Source organism: Myotis lucifugus, unplaced genomic scaffold (assembly GCF_000147115.1).
Source record: "Myotis lucifugus unplaced genomic scaffold, Myoluc2.0 scaffold_668, whole genome shotgun sequence".
NCBI classification, from domain to species: domain Eukaryota; kingdom Metazoa; phylum Chordata; class Mammalia; order Chiroptera; family Vespertilionidae; genus Myotis; species Myotis lucifugus.
Genome location: NW_005871716.1, coordinates 66,217 through 83,653, shown reverse-complemented (window position 1 = coordinate 83,653; position 17,437 = coordinate 66,217). Strand labels below are relative to the sequence as shown.

Sequence of the window (17,437 nt, the reverse complement as noted above, 5' to 3'; positions counted from 1 at the left end):
TTGTCAGATCCCAAAAATAACTATCCAAAATAAAACACAAAGATAAAATATAGTAAAAAGAACATTACTGACCTGAAGGACAATTTCAATGGCCTAACATATACACATATAAACAAAGAAAGGAAGGGTACTAAAATATTTGAGGAAATATGGCAGAAAATATTCCAAACTTGATGAAAAAAAAAAAGCCACATGTTCAAGAAGCTCAATGTTTCTACCAAAAGAAACATAAAAGTAACACCATATTGCTTAAAACCAGTGATAAAGAGAAAATCTTACTGTCATACAAAAAAAGTGCATTATATATAAAATAAAATTAAAAAATGACACCCTTCTCATCAGTAACAATGTAGGAGTAGCATCTTTAAAATACTCAAAGAAAAATACTATCCACCTAAAATTCTATACCTAGTAAAATATCTTTTAGAAATGAAGGGATATTGAAGACTTTTTAGACATACAAAATCTCAAGAAATTAATCACCAACAGATTTGTATTCCAAACAAAAATGTAATAAGTCTTTCAGATAGGAAGAATGACATCAGATGGGACTATGGGTCCCTACAAAGGAATGAATATCAGAAATATCCACCATCTTGGTATCTATGGCAACTATTTTATATATATAGTAAAAATAATAAAGATAACTAATGAACATATTTTAAGATAAAGTGATTATCATATTGATAGGCAATATTAAGAACAATAGCTATGTATTTTTCCTCCTTAGCTTTCTGCATTGATTTCCATGTCTCTTTTCCAAAATATACCTTTAAGGTTTATAGATATCAAGTTCTAATTTTTAGTAGCTTTGTTTTACAACTATTTTTGGTTAGCCACATTTCTATTTTGGACAGCTAAAAGTAACCTTGTATTTCATTTTCTTCTATATACAAATTTTCCTTTCAAAAGGCAATTCTTAAATAAAAAATGTGTTTCCATATGCCACAACCACCAATCACAACAGATGGGTTTAACTGTCCCTCAGATGAATCTGCAGGAAATTGAACACTCATGAGGCCCACAAGCTCTCAATGCCTTTGACCCCCTGAAGTCAACTCTATGTTCTATGTATCTATCAGGTCCACAGAATTAAGTGTCTAATAATAAGGTGAGTAAAACTGATTTATTCCTCCAGAAAGAAGCTTAACTTTTCCCGTTAGCAGGCTTTAATGAAATCTCATCCTTTCTGTATGCTCAAGCAATGGGTAATTTTTTGCAAGTGAATGTTTTGGAAAGCTAAAAAAATCACAACACATCTTATTTTATTTATTGCCTTTAAAAACTCTACCAAATTTCCCCTGACTTCCTAAATAATAACACCATGTCATACAAGCATCATCTAAGATCTTAATGGCATGATATATAAATCACTAAAACAAAATAAAAATTCCACACATGAAGGCTAAATAGCATGTTATTGTAAAATAAATGAGTTTCCCAATGACATCAAGGAACGAAATAAAAATGTCCCTGGAAACACATAATTAAAATGAACATAGAAGAACCCAAAATCCATAGAACACAGCAAAAGCAGTTCTACAAGGGAAATTCATAGCATTATAGGCCTACCCCAAGTAACAAGATAAGTCTCAAATAAATAGTCTAACCCTAAATTAAAAGAATTATAGAGAACAAGAAAAGCCCAGAGAAAGTAGAAGGAATGAAACAACAAACATCGGAACAGAAATAAATGACACAGAAATTTAAAAAAAAAAAACACACAATACAAAACATCAATGAAACCAAGAGCTGGTTATTGGAAAAGATAAGCAAGATTGATGAACCTTTTCCCAACTTATCAAGAAACAAAGAGAGAAAACCCAAATAAATAAAATCAGAAATGAAACAAGAGAAGTAACAACTGACATCACAGAAATATAAGGGATTATAAGAAAACTAGAGGCCCGGTGCACAAAAATTTGTGCACTCGGGGGGCGGGGGCAAGGGGGTCCCCCAGCCTGGCCTGTGCCCTCTCGCAGTCTGGGACCCCTCAGGAGATAATGACTTGCTGGCTTAGGCCTGCTCCCGGGTGGCAGAGGGCAGGCCCAATCCCTAGGTGCAGCCCCTGGTCAGGCTCAGAGCAGGGCCGATTGGGGAGTTGGGGTGCCGCCCCGTCATGCACAGAGCAGGGCGGATCAGGAGGTTGCGATGCCACCCTCAGTCATGCTCAAGGTAGGGCCGATTGGGGGGTTGGGGCGCTGCCCCCTGTCACATACAGAGCAGGGCCCATCAGGGGGGTTGGGGCTCTGTACCCTGTCACACACAGAGCAGGGTTGATCAGGGGGTTGGGGAGCTCCCCACTGTCACGCACAGAGCAGGGCCGATAGGGGAGTTGGGGCACCACCCCCTGTCACACACAGAACAGGGCGGATCAGGGGGTTGGGGCACTGCACCCTGTCACACTCAGGGCAGGGCCAATGGGGAGGTTATGGCTCTACCCTGTCACACACAGAGCAAGGCCCGTGGAGGGGGGTTGGGGCGCCACCCTCTATCACCCACAGAGCAGGGCCGATCAGGGGGTTGGGGCGTGCACCCTGTCACACTCAGGGCAGGGCCAATGGAGAGGTTATGGCTCTACCCTGTCACACACAGAGCAGTGCCTGTGGGGGGGCGGGGGGTTGGGGCGCCGCACCCTGTCACACACAGAGCAGGGCAGATCAGGGGGTTGGTGCGCTGCACCCTGTCAAACACAGAGCTGCAGGGCAATCAGGAGATTGGGGAGCTCCCCCCTATCAGGCACAGAGCAGGGCTGATCAGGGGGTTGGGGCGCCTTCCCCTGTCATGAACAGAGCAGGGCGGATAGGGAGGTTGTGGCCCCGCACCCTGTCACACACAGAGCCGCAGTGTGATCAGGGGGTTTGGGCGCTGCCCCCTGTCACTCTGATCCCAGTGCCGGGAGCCTCGCTGCTCCGCTGATCCCAGTGCCGGGAGGCATATTACCCTTTTACTATATAGAATAGAGGCCTGGTGCACGGGTGGGGGCTGGCTGGTTTTCCCTGAAGGGTGTCCTGGGTCAGGGTGGGGGTCCCCACTGGGGTGCCTGGCCAGTCTGGGTGAGGGGCTGAGGGCTGTTTTCCAGAAGCGGGTGACTGAAGCTCCCAACCGCTCCTTGTTTTCTTTCTTTTTTTTTTTTTATTCTGGGCCAGCTTTAGCTCTGGCTCTAGCTCTGAGGCTTCAGCTGCTATAATCGAAACAATGTATAACTCTAGCTCTGAGATCCCGGCTGGCTGAAAGCTGGTTTCTGGGGTTTTGCAACTATATTTGCAACATAGTTTCTTAGAGTTGCAGCTCAGAGGCCGGCAAGTCAGGCGGGGAACGTTGCAGTCTGCAGTCACTGGAGCAAGCAAGCCTCATGCTCGCTTCCAGCTGCCTGGCTGCCGGCCGCCATCTTGGCTGACAGTTAATTTGCATAAGGATATGCTGATTAGCCAATGGGAAGGGTAGCGGTCGTACGCTAATTACCATGTTTCTCTTTTATTAGTGTAGATACTTTGAACATCTAAATGTGAACAAACTGAACAACCTGGGCAAAATGGACAAATTCCTAGAAAATATACCATCTTCCAAATGCAGTCAGGCAGAATCAGAAAACCTGATAGGTCAACTACAACTAATGAAATTGAAGCAGTAATAAAAAAAAACTTCCCAGAAACAAAAATGTCCTGGACTGACGGTTTCACAGGTAAATTTTACCAAACATTCAAAGAATTAACACCAATCCTCCTCAAATTATTCTAAAAATTCAAGAGGAGAAAAGAACTGCAAACTCTTTTTATGAGGTCAGCATTATCTTAATTCCAAAACCATATAAAGACACAACAAGAAAGAACATTACAAGCAAATATCCCTGATGAACATAAATGCTAAAATCCTCAACAAAATATTAGCAAACTGGATCCAGCAATACATTAAAAAGATCATACACCATGACCAAGTAGGATTTATTCTGGAGAAGCAAGGATGGTTCCATATTTGCAATCAATAAACATGATACATCATATAAACAAAATGAAGGACAAAAATCACACAATCTTGCCCGGCTGATGTGACTCAGTGGTTGTGTTCACCAATGCACCCAAGAGGTCGCTGTTTCGATTCCTGGTCAGGGCACATGCCCGAGTTGTAGGCTTGATCTCCAGTGGGGGACATGCAAGGGGCAGCGGATCACTGTTTCTCTCTCATGGATGTTTCTATCTCTCTCTCCCACTCCTCTCCCCTCTCTCTGAAAATCAATAAAAACATATTTTAAAAAATCACACAATCATATCAATAGACACAGGAAAAGCATTCAACAAAATCCAGCACCCATTTATGATAAAAACTCTCAGCAAAGTGGGAATAGAGGGATCATACCTCAACATAATAAAGGCCTTAAATGACAAACCTACAGCCAACATCATACTTAATGGGAAAAAACTGAAAGCATTTCCTTTAATATTAAGAATAAGACAGGGATGTCTGCTTTCACCACACTTATTCAACGTAGTACTGGAAGTCCTAGCCACAGTGATCAAGACCAGGACAAAAAAAAAAAAAAAGGCATCCAAATTGGAAAGGAGGAAGTAAAACTGTCATTATTTGCAAATGACATGATATTGTACATAGAAAACCCTAAAGACTCAACTAAAGACTACTAGATTTAATAAATGAATTCGGCAAAGTAGCAGGACACAAAATTAACATCCAGAAATTGATGGCATTTTTATACAACAATAATTAACCCTTAGAAAGAGAAACTAAAAACAATCCCATTTACCATTTCAACAAAATAATTAAGACACCTAGGAATAAACTTAATCAAGGAGGTAAAATATCTGTACTCAGAAACTGTAGGACTTTGAAAAAAGAAATAGAGGAAGATACAAACAAGTGGAAGCATATACCATATTCATAGATTGGAAGAATTAACATCATTAAAATGTTTAAACTACCCAAAGCAATCTATAGATTGAATGCAATCCCTGTTAAAATACCAATGGCTTATTTCACAGATCTAGAACAAATACTCCAAAAATTTATATGGAACCTAAAAAGACCCTGAATAGCCACAACAATCTTGAGAAAGAACAAAGTTGGAGAGATCAGAATACCGGATATCAAGTTATACTACAAAGCCAATGTAATGAAAACAGCCTGGTACTGGAATAGTTGGTAGGGTGGGTGTCTCAGGGAATCACAAAGGTGGTGCAAACAGTGTGAGCCAGGTTGACTGAGACTCAGATATGGCAGCACCTGCCTGCTGGCTCTGTGGCAGGGAGGTCCCAGAAAAAGAACAATGACCTCTACCAGTATTTTTGTCTGCGAGAAAGCTGCCCCCCAGCTCTTGCTCTGATGCCAGACAATTTAGTTCCTCCCCATATGTTGCTGGGTCCTTTCAAGCTGCTGCCCCAGTACTGGACTCAGTGTGAGTACCTCCTAGTAAGTCTGTGTGTGGACACTTTAAGAGGAACTGCCTGGGTTTCCATTAGCCTCCATGTCACCCAGCCACAGTCCCTGTTGGTTTTTACGGCCCAGTTACTGAGACTTCTCTTTCCAGCAATGAAACCCTAGGCTGAGGGGTCTGGAGTGGGGCTGGGACCACTTGCTCCTCACAGGAGGCCTCTGTAGCTGAGATATCCTGCCCAATTAAAAAACACTACACATGGGTGTCAGACTAGCCCATTCCATGCCCCTGCCCCTCCTACCAATCTCAATGTGGCTTCTTTAATTCTCTAGTTGTAGGACTTTCATTCAACCAGATTTCAGTCAGTTCTGAATGATGGTTGTTCTGTATTTTAGTTGTTATTTTGAGGGAGGAGATGAGTATAGCGTTTAGCTACACCACCATCTTGACACTCCTCTACCTTTCTTTTTTTGAATATCAAATTAAAACACATATAGCACAATTCCAATGGAGATTTTTCAAGGAAGGTAGAAACTAGTTTTTGTATCAAGGAAGACATTTTCATCCAACAGTCTATATATGCTTATCAGAAATCATCATAAGATAACTAATCATTTATATTACATATATTATGCAATCCATATGTAATTTTGACTCATGAACAATATTTTATATACAATTGCAGTAGAGTCAAATCCAGTGAGTATATAGCTTTTGGGATTTAATGCATTTAGGACCTTAGAATTAACAGGACATTTTCAAAATGCCTTATGTCAGTGATGGCGAACCTTTTGAGCTCGGCGTGTCAGCATTTTGAAAAACCCTAACTTAACTCTGGTGCCGTGTCACATATAGAAATTTTTTGATATTTGCAACCATAGTAAAACAAAGACTTAGATTTTTGATATTTATTTTATATATTTAAATGCCATTTAACAAAGAAAAATCAACCAAAAAATGAGTTCGTGTGTCACCTCTGACACGCGTGTCATAGGTTCGCCATCACTGCCTTATGTTAACTAATCGTAGAGGAAAAATAAGTGATAAGCATGGGAGAAAAACGGCAAGAATATTATCAATATTATAGTCATATTTACACTGAAAGCTGCTCTACTTTGTAAAATAGTAGGATATATTAAAACATGCATTGGTAATATAGGAGGACAAAGGGAGGGGGAGGAGAAGGAAGAAGAGAAATGTTAAACTGATCCTACAGGAAAAGATATAATTGTAAAATATATTGCAATATCATTAACTAGTAAAATGAACATAAACCAAATCACTAATAGGTCTGTATTCTGTACACATAACTTCATTCAAAAGAAAAATAACCTTGAAGCCACCTTCAGAGTTTCCCAATTAAAGTATTTTATAATTTGTCACAACATTATCATTAAAAGCTCACCTCTTTTTCCTTAATGAGATTTAGGCTATTAAAATACTATGCACTTATTGAAATAAATTTACTTGAAAATTGAAGCTCAAAGCAAAATTCATCTGAAGTGGACCTTTTGGAAGATATTCATTGCATGTCCTCACCTTCACATTGGGTTTTGACAGTAGTTTCAACAGCTCTCTGATCTCACTATTTAATGGCTTGTTCTGCAGCTCTTCAGCCAGCTGCAAGAGAGATCACATTGACATAAAGAACATTTAATAAGAGCATCATGTAGTTCCATGTGTGCCCACTACAGATCTATCTTGTGGACTGTCCAGTGATTAAGGAAAAGACAGCATGAAATAAAACAGTATATCAATCACTGCTTTTCTTTTTAGACCCTTACTAGCCCAGATCCCAGCCCAGGCCTTTGGCTAAGCACAGCCCAAGGAATCCCATCAGCCAGATCACCTTTTGATTTATTGCAATGAGGGCAAACCACAGCACTTCATCTACCAAAATGGCCTTTTGCATGCAGACAAAGGACTACTTGTAAAAAGTACTGGATTAAACTTTGACACTATTAAAAAAAAAAAGAAAGAAAGAAAATAGAAAGAAGGGGGTGGGGGGAGCTCTGAATGAGGTGGTGAAACCCACAGGGTTTCCAAAAAACCATAGTAGCTTGCTGTTTAGAGCTGGGTAAAAAGAACTAGAATGTCTCTAATAAGGCAAAGGTCCAAAACTTTTATTATGTTTACCTACACAGACTATGGAGTCTGTTAAATACAAACCAGGTTAATCATAAAATGACTTATAGTAGGTTGACAACTACTCCAGTACCAAAACCACTGACTATACTCTATTACAATGATCAACAATTCCCATTTGCTGGTTCTAGTTAAAGCAAGGACTAGAGCTTTGAACCTGCCTCATATTCTTAACTAAGATCTTCCTAACAACATTTCTATTCAATATTAGGCTATAGGAAGGATCATATAATTTTCATAAGAAGAAAAGCAAGATTCAAATAGAAAAAAAGATTAAAATTGTGAAATATGCAATACAAAATTAAAACTATGTACATATATTTTAATTTAAAAACCTTTCTTAAAACATTGCATAAAATTTGTCCTGTTTTTATCTCTGGAAAAGAACTTTTCTCTAAAAGAAGGATGAAATATAAATTACACACACAAAATAAAATCCAATAAAATTGGTATATTCATTTATTACATTTCAAAAAGTGGTTTTACTTTTTGAGGTAACACTTTTACAGAATTAGCTTACTAAAAGTTGCAAAGGGCTCTTTGCATTCTTTGGTCATTTAATATATAACAATATTTTTTAACATTTCAATACATTTCTCTGATGAATTACTATTATACCATATTTATATATTAGTCTCTAATTTTTTTTAAAGCAAGTTATCATAATATAATTGGGCCTCAATTACATTGATTTACAAACAAATATTTCTCCAAACCTTCAACAGTAAATTTTTTAAATTTTACTTTCTCAAGTGGCAACTGCAGCTTTCTGTAAAACTCTATCTACACTTTTATTCATCTTCCCTTTAAATGTTTTGGTTCTATAATGCAGAGGCAAACTTCCTTATAAAACATGTATACTGAAATATCCTTCTAATTTGTAATTTCTGTAGATTCAAAATGGAAAGAAAAATGTTTGGGAACTAAACAAATAGCCCACCACTTAGAGATTACATGCTTTATTTTCTAAATTAGAAATATAAAATACATAAAAGAAAATCAACATCTGAGGATGGCCATTTTTTAAATTATAGTTATGGCCCTGATATTTTACTAAACTGAATTATAATTGGTTTTAACATAACAAAGTAAAAACTTAAAAAGCAAAAAATTAGCTGCAGGAGATCACCAAAACCAGCCTTCACACTAAACATATTTCTCATCTAGCTTAGTGTCCCTTACAGTTTACCCAGGTGTGCTCTCAATTCATCCAAGTCCGAAAGTTAACAGTAAGAAACAGCAAGTTAGTTCCTTACCCCAGATTGAAAATAAAATTATAGCTACAGGAAATTAACTACTCCATCAATGCCAGCTGCTTCTAAAATTTATCTTTTGGTTATGAAGGTAATTTGGAAAGGTCTAATACCCATAAATCATTACTATGCCTTATAATCCATTTTAAAAACAATCCTGTCTTTTTATGTATTTCTTATGCCTCATTCCTATACTAGTATCTGTCATTTTTTAGTACTGTCAGCAAAAGAGCTATCTCATTTGTCTTTATTTCTCCAAAGCATTCCTCTTGTCTGTGACTTTCTGCGTACACTAAGAGCTGACAGCTTCTCTCTCCCCCAGAGAATTACAGCCTAAAATTTATATTACGTAGTTACCAAGGCAAAACAAGAGGTATCTACATGCAAAAGTTTTAAAACAGGAGATGGAAAATAAGCTAATATCAGCATAAACTCTGTGATGACAGGACTTTTGGAAACATTTGCAACTTCTCTGGTTTTCACTCATAGTATCGCGTGCATCTGTCTGCACTAGGATAAGTTCTGCTGCAGCCAGGCTGGTGGCAGACCTGTCCCAGTGATCTCAGAAGGACACACTTACATCATCCGCCAAGGCTGCTGCGCTGTGGAGGATGGGCACAGGATTCTGCCTCTCATAGTAGTGTAGTTTTTCATAAATCTGCAAGAAAAGCAAATGAATATAAGTTCAACTGCTAGCAAACATCTGAGATATTTAACTATTTTTATCATTGCAAATAGAAACTGATCATTGAACATTCTAAACAAAAAAAATTAATGGTTCTATAATGACAAATATGTGTACATAATTCATCTATTACTATGGTCCAGTGTTTCTAACATGAAGTCAAACAGAAAATAAAATCGTCAACAAATAGAACCCACATAGAAACTACACCTTTGTGGGGTTTCTTTTGTTTTGTTTTTTTGGGGGTTTTTTGCCCCAACAAACATTAGCTAACTAAAACCTTTAATTTCTTAAACATATTGCTTCAATACTTCAAGCATTGGTTGTAGTTTATATTCCTGTTAAAAACATAAATTATGATTAAAGGAAAGCGGTAACCTGGCAGCTACATCTTGACAGCTGGTATGCACTAAGCATCCAGAGTACGGAAGCGGGCGCGGATGGACCTGTGTGGTACTCCAGGAACACACCGTTCCTTTTACTTATTATTTTCCAAATTGCCAACTTCACCCTCAAAATTCAAATTTCTAAGAAACAATGGGATTTCTCACAATTAGAGACATTTCTTATAGCTAGTTAGCTTAAATAATTTTCCATAATGGAAAACAAGTAAAATTATATTAATAAATAAAAAATAATTTGGAATCTAACTTTCCATCATCATTACTCAAGAAACACAAAGGGAAAAATATTATAAAGCATTATAAGATGAATTCCTTTAAAATTTTAGTATTATTGTTTAGAAATGAAAGATGCTTTGACAAACACAAAACAGTTGGCACTTGTTTAATCTATTTCAGCTCTTACAGGGGTACACTTAAAATTTTATACTTGAAAACTTAGTTTAGCCTCTTATTTATAGTTGACCAAACTGCCCCCCACTATACAATATGAAAAGTAGTTGAACCTCTCAATTTCCTGTTTCTAATAAGTATCAAGTGATATACTCTTTAATTATACTCAAAGCTTAACCAAACTTTTTTGTAAAATGTCTGGAAGATAGATTTTACTTTGAATACCCTGATTCTATTGCTAAGAGAGGATTCTATTACCATTTTGGCAGCCTAGTACATAATGCAAAGCATCAGGGAGAAAAGTCTGACACTTATGATATTACCAGAATGATCAGGACAACATTTTTACTTAATATCTTAGAACTGTTAAACATTTATCACATTTGAATAATAAACAAAATTTCAAGAACACAGATTTATAAAAAGATTTGATTTGGAAAACTGTGACAGTATAATTTAAAACCAACCATTCCAAAAGTTAAATCAATTTTCCCTAATTATCAAGAATTGTGTTACCTCAACATTTACTATCACTGAACTTACCCTCTCCATAAACTCCTCCAACTTACTGCAACTACTTGTTTAAATGTCTGTTTTCCTGCAATAATCTAGATGCTCATACGTCTTAGCTACCATGTGCCTGTATTACCTACCTAATAGTTATCAGTACTATTAGTAATACAGTCTTTAATGAGTTCAATATCTGAATACCTTAACCCTCAAGAACATGAATGGTAGATAGCTCCATCATCTCATCTATATATATATAAAAAGCCAGCGACTAGAACACTGTAACCACCAGAATCACCAGTTGCTATGACGCCCACTGCAGCCAAAGAACCGCCCTGATGGGGGGTGTGGCCAGCCGGCCAACCTCCTGAGGCCCCTCCCCCTAGCTGGCCTGCCCCCCTGATAGGCCTCTCCCACCCCAATCGAAGGCAGGGAAGCCGACCAACACCCCTGCGGCCCTTACCCCTGGCCAGCCCCACTCCTGATCTGCCTGCCCCACCCCAATAGGGGGCAGGGCCGTCTGGCCAACCACCCATGCCCCCCCATGGCCGGCCCCACCCCCAATCAGCCCCCATCACCCTCATCGGCTCACAACCCCTCCCCCAGCCAACACCGTCCACGATCGGCTCCCCCACACCAATCAGGGGTGGGGCTGGCTGGCCAATCTCCCATAGCCCCTCCCCTGACCCTATTTGGGGGCGGGGCCAGCCAGTCCACTGCCCACAGCCCCTCCCCCCTATTGGCCTGGCCCTGATTGGGCCTTGGTCTCCTCCTCCCAACAGGCCCGGCCCCAATCCACTGATTGGGACAGGGCCGGCTGGAACCCACCCGTGCACGAATTCATGCACTGGGCCTCTAGTTTTATAGATAAACAGGTACACAGGAGAGAAATAAGTTGCTGTGGTCCCACAAACAGTAAATGCAGAGTTGGGATTTAAACCTCAGGCCATCTGGTCAGCATCAGAGCTCTTTAGCACCCTGCTTGCCTGTCTGTCTCTCAGACTCACATCTCATCTACGTTTTCCACTGACCTCATTTACTGCTGAATGAATATGACCTGTTTGTAAGGGCAAGAAAAGAGGCTGGATAGATATGTGACAGATAGTCTGGCTATTCTCAATGACAATAGGATTACTGACAGTTCCTCTCCTCCCCTCCTCTATTAATATTTTTTTCCTGTGGTTCCTAATTTTTCTGATTAATTTACATTCATACCATAATTATAACCTAAAATTACCTTCCCCTAATAAATACATTATTTCTCCACTTAATTTTCTGCTTCTGAGTGTCTTTTAAAAATAGTAAACTATTGCCCTAGCAGGGTGGCCCAGTTGGTTGGAGTGTCGTCCTATACACCAAAAGGTTGTGGGTTTGACTCCTAGTCTGGGCAACCAATCAATGTTTCTCTCTCACCTTGATGTTTCTTTCTCTCTCTGTCCCTTCTTCTCTCTAAAATCAATAAAAACATGTCCTCAGGTGGTGATTAAAAACACACAACTATCAGTTTCTCTTTTTACATTGTCTTCTCTAGATTCTCATCCACAAGCCCCCCTTACCTTGCCCACATCGGGACTTTCTATATCAAGAATTGTTTAAATGTTCTAGAACTTACTAACTGGGAACCCTATGTTCTAATGTATTTTACTTCAGTACATAATTTTAAAAATTAAGCTGGTAGGAAAGTAAAAATTACTCTAAATAATTTTGAACTATTCATTATTTCCAAAAATATTGACAGAAATTCTGCTTTTTAATTATACCAGAGAAGAAAATTAAAAAGCCAAAATGATTTTAAAATTTTAATACAATAAACAGGTGACATGTATAGACATCACCCCAAGGTTGCTTAAGAGAACTTTCTGTGATGTTGAAAACGTTCTGTATCTGCTTGTTCAATATGCATTTGGACTATTCACATGTGGTTACTGCGCACAGGAAGGAACTGTGGATTGTGTACCTGAAGCACTCAACTTTTTACTTAATCCTAACAGATCTAAATACCCACAGGTGGATAGTGGCTATCATACTGAATAACATGGCAGAGCTTCAGATTATATTCTCTGTAATTTCCCTTTTTAACTCCAGAAAAAATTCACTCTGATATAGTTTGGCAAATTTTTTGTGTGGTAACATTTTGGAATCCAATAGATAAATATATAACCAAAGACATGGCTTATCAGCAATAAGGCAAACCAGCACCTATTGCTAAATATTATGTATAGCCATATTGGCAAAATCTCATTTATTTTAACTAAACATGTCCCTTTGAAGATTCAACCACGTAAAAAAAGTGTACTTCATTTTTCTTCCCTGAACAACAAGAAGAGGACAAAAGTGGAAGGAATTGTGAAGAGGAAGGAGTTAGGAGTAACAAAGTCTGGAGAAAAGGGAGACTCTGAAATTAATTTCATATAAAAAATGCATTTATTCAAAAGATCCCTAAAAAGAATGACATGCTAAAATATTTAAAATGCACTATTAAGAAAAAGAACCATTTCAAAATGTATATACATTTATGCTCTATTAAATAGTGTAAAATATGTGTGCATAAGCATTTGTTTTCTATAATTACATTTTTAAGCAGAAAAAGTCAGTTAAAATAAAAATCAGTTCTATATGTAACCAATTCTTACAGGAAAACTATAATTACCTTCATTTACACATATCTTAAAGATAAATGTTTAATATTTACAAGGAAATCTAGTGCCAATAATCTAACTTTAGTACACATACCGTAAAAATTATTTTTAATGAGGCTTCAGTAACAGAAGTATAAATAAGGCTTAACTGGTCCCAGTGCAACATTTGTTTTCAACCTCTCAAAGACCTGTAGAGGCACTGAAGCTGAAAAACGCACTCCTGGTTACCGAAATGATAATAAATAAACCAAGCTGTGAAATCCCTTTTCTGTCTTCTATTATGAGTAGAAAAGGTATTAAAAATAACTGCCCAGCAGTTTGAAGCTCTGCTATGTAATTTAAAAAGTACCCAATCGAGAACTGGCATGTGTGCACACACACACACACACATACCCATCTACTTTGTTTATTTAAAACATGGAGAGGAGGGAATTCTCAGTATTAAAAGATCCCTGGGACACAATGACAGCTGGAAGTCACATATTATGCTGTATAGGAATAAAAAATAAAAGTATTCTAATGCATTAAAGATAACACTTTAATCTTTCTCCAAAAGGAAAACAAAAAATGAAACAAAACTTAGGCTTAAGAGAAAACAGGAATAATAAAGAAAAGAAGGGATTTAGAACTGAAAAACAACAAACGCAGTAAAGGCCACCATGCTAATTCTATGTCCTTCTTTCTAATATTATACCACTACTCTCTCTCTTTTGGCTGACTGTCTTGGCCAGGAACTCCAAAAAAAAAAAAAAGGAATAAAAATATAGAGAGCTGGCATCCTTGTTTTGTGCCTGCTTTTAATATGCTAAATTCTGGCTTTCCATTAATATGCTATATAATATAAGGCTAATATGCAAATTGTCCCCTCAGGAGTTCGACCAAGAGTTCAACCGCTTGCTATGACGTGTGGTGACCACCAGGGGGTGGCGTGGAACGAAGGAAGGCCCCAGCTGGTAGCTGGAATCCGGGGGAAGGAAGGCACCAGCCAGCAGCCAGGGGCCAGGGGGAAGGAAGGCCCAGATTGGCCCTGATTGCCGGCCAGGCCTAGGGACCCTATCTATGCACAAATTTCATGCACTGGGCCTCTAATATGTATATATATTTTCCTGTACAACTGGATTTTTCATTCAATATTGTATTGAGATATCTAGGTTGATATATACAGATCTAGTTCATCCATTTAACAGCTGAATAATATTCTATCATATTAATGAACAGGAATTTATATTCCTTTTAACTGAGGAGCACTATGGTTGTTTCCACCTTTTCATTATTGAACATCCCTTCACAGGTCTCCTTCCTGCACAGTGGTAAACACCTAAGAGTGTTCCAGTGTTTCCTGTGTCTCATATCCTAAGACTTGGTGTTAGCAGACATTTTGCCAATCAAACGGACACAAAACAGAATTTCCTATGGTTTTTAACTTTATCTTCTCCAGTCTATGACTTGCCTTTCCATAATAGTTTCTGAGGCAGAGACAGTTGCTCCCCAACATCAGCTCTCCCCTTCCACGATAACGAAACTGTGGCTAGAAAGCAGCTGCCTAGGCAAGAGCTACATTTTCTATAATGTCCACCCTTCCCTCTCTCTTGGTAGCCAGGTTCACACATGTGATTAGTTGTCAAACTTGAAATATAAGTGTAACTTCTGTGCCACTTCCTTTAAGAAATGAGTATGCTTCCTCCATATTCTCCCCTTCCACCACCAGCTGGGGTGGACGAGGACAAGCCTTAAGAGACAGCAAAGCTATCAGAGAGAAGGAACCTGGGTCCTCAAAATCCCATATCGAGAAGTGTGACTCATTAATCTGGCATATCCCTCTAAATGATTACTGAGTAGAAATAAACTTCTATTGTCCCTAAATTATGACTTTTTTTTTTACTATTTGTCAGTTGTTCCTTGTACCTTAAATAACACAGTGTTCCTGGGCAAGTAGAAGTTATTTCTTAAGAAAACATCTCCTATCCTAAATTAATGAAGAGATTTTCCTGACAGCTTCCAGTGGTTCTCAACCTTCCAAATGCCGCGACGCTTTAATACAGTTCCTCGTGTTGTGGTGACCCCAACCATAAAATTATTTTCGTTGCTATTTCATAACTGTAATTTTGCTACTGTTATGAATCGTAATGTAAATATCTGATATGCTATATGTGTTTTCCGATGGCCGCGACCCACAGGTTGAGAACCGCTGCTGAAGTCTTAACTCTTATCCATGAAGAGCTCTCACTTTACAGTCAAACCTCGTTTCTTGAAAGTCTCCCATTCAAACAATTTGGGTTCTCAACCAAGTTGTTCACAGCAAAAAATGTCTTGGTTGTCAACCAAAACTTGTTTTTGACCAGACAACCTCTTTATGCTGATACCTCAGCATGACAAAGGAGAGAATGCTTTTGTTGCTGGCTGAAATCAATGACTAGTACAATTTAAAAAATATATATTTTTCTTGATTTCAAAGAGGAAGGGAGAGGGAGAGAGAGATAGAAACATCAATGATGCAAGAGAATCACTGATTAGCTGCCTCCTGCATGCCCCCCGAAACCCGGCATGGTCATATACCCTGACCAGGATCGAACCAAGATCTCATGGTTCATATGTTGATGTTCAACCACTGAGTAACGCTGGTTGGGCAATAATTAATACAATTTTAAAACATAAAGAGACCATCAAGAGTGATAATGTTGCTAAGGGTGTGAAAGTGCCCAAAAACTAACAATTACTGGCAATTGAATAGGTAGAAAACTGTTGTTGATTGGATAAACAAAAGCAATAGCCAGTGATAGCATTTAGGAGGCAGTGGTATGTTAAAAATTCATTTAAGGCTAGTAGGGGGTGGTTTGATAAATTTAGGAAATGTTTATTTACAGATTAAACAGTACATTAGACATGCACTGTATATAATAAGGTTAAAACAGGGAATCATTTGTGGGCCTAAAATGGATTAATTCAATTTACATTATTTCTAATGGGAAAAAAATAATTCGGTTTTCAAATTGCTTCTCGAACAGCCTCCCAGAATAAATTAAGGTGGAGAACTAACCGAGGTGCCTCTTTATCTTCTTCCAAAATGAGAGCACCATTTTATCTTTTTCAACTGATGTGCCATAATACTACTTGACACAAGTGTTATCTTTTATATGGGAGTCATTGGTCAGACTCCTATATAAAAGTGTCTCTATCTAGGCTCTCTGTTCCTTAATTTGTCTCCCTGAGCCAATATTATTATCATACTAGTAGCCTGGTGCATGAAATTCGTGCACATTAAAAGGGAATTAACTGCCCTAACCGGTTTGGATCAGTGGATAGAGCATCGGCCTGTGGACTCAAGGGTCCCAGGTTCGATTCTGGTCAAGGGCATGTACCTTGGTTGCGGGCACATCCCCAGTGGGGAGTGTGCAGGAGGCAGCTGATCGATGTTTCCCTCTCATCGATGTTTCTAACTCTCTATCCCTCTCCTATCCTCTCTGTAAAAAATCAATAAAAAATATTTTTTTTAAAAAGGGAATTAATTAGCAGAGATATTTTAATATTGCTATTTGCCCTTTCTCTATAATAGAAGTGTGAGAGATGAAAGGAAATTAGTAAAATGTATATGAAAATAATATATACATTTATTAATAAATGAACAGTAACAAAAGGATATAACAACAACAGAGGCATGATATAAAAACAACAAAAACATGATATGAAAACAACAAAAACATGATATAAAAACAACAGTGATGCAAACAATGACTGATAAAGCGATTAAACTTATTCTAATATCTCCCTGTACACCACATTAAGAGTGAAAACACTTTCAGAGTGCTTGACTAATTTCCCTTGTGATGAAGTACTTAGAACTTTAACTGTAACATCACATGCTCTTCAAACTGGAGAGAAAGCAACATATAGCTGACCATGTGCAAAAACGGGTTCAGGTAGGAACATGCCTACTCTGTCTAGAGTTTGTCCTAGTGATTTATTAATAGTCATCACAAATGCTGGCATCACGGGAAACCGTCATCGAATCAATTTAAATGGGAGGC

The 17,437-nt window shown here is 38.3% G+C and overlaps 1 protein-coding gene across 1 annotated transcript in view; it reads right to left on the bottom strand.

The window, feature by feature from the left end:
- The window catches only part of MPP7 (membrane palmitoylated protein 7), a 159,817-nt gene that overhangs the window by 111,220 nt on the left and 31,160 nt on the right, over nt 1-17,437 (bottom strand). The window contains exons 3-4 of the mRNA XM_023746378.1: nt 9,365-9,442; nt 6,926-7,006 (exon numbers count right to left, since the gene is read on the bottom strand). Of these exons, the coding sequence (XP_023602146.1) occupies nt 6,926-7,006; nt 9,365-9,442 (159 nt within the window). The remainder of the gene's footprint in view (nt 1-6,925; nt 7,007-9,364; nt 9,443-17,437) is intronic.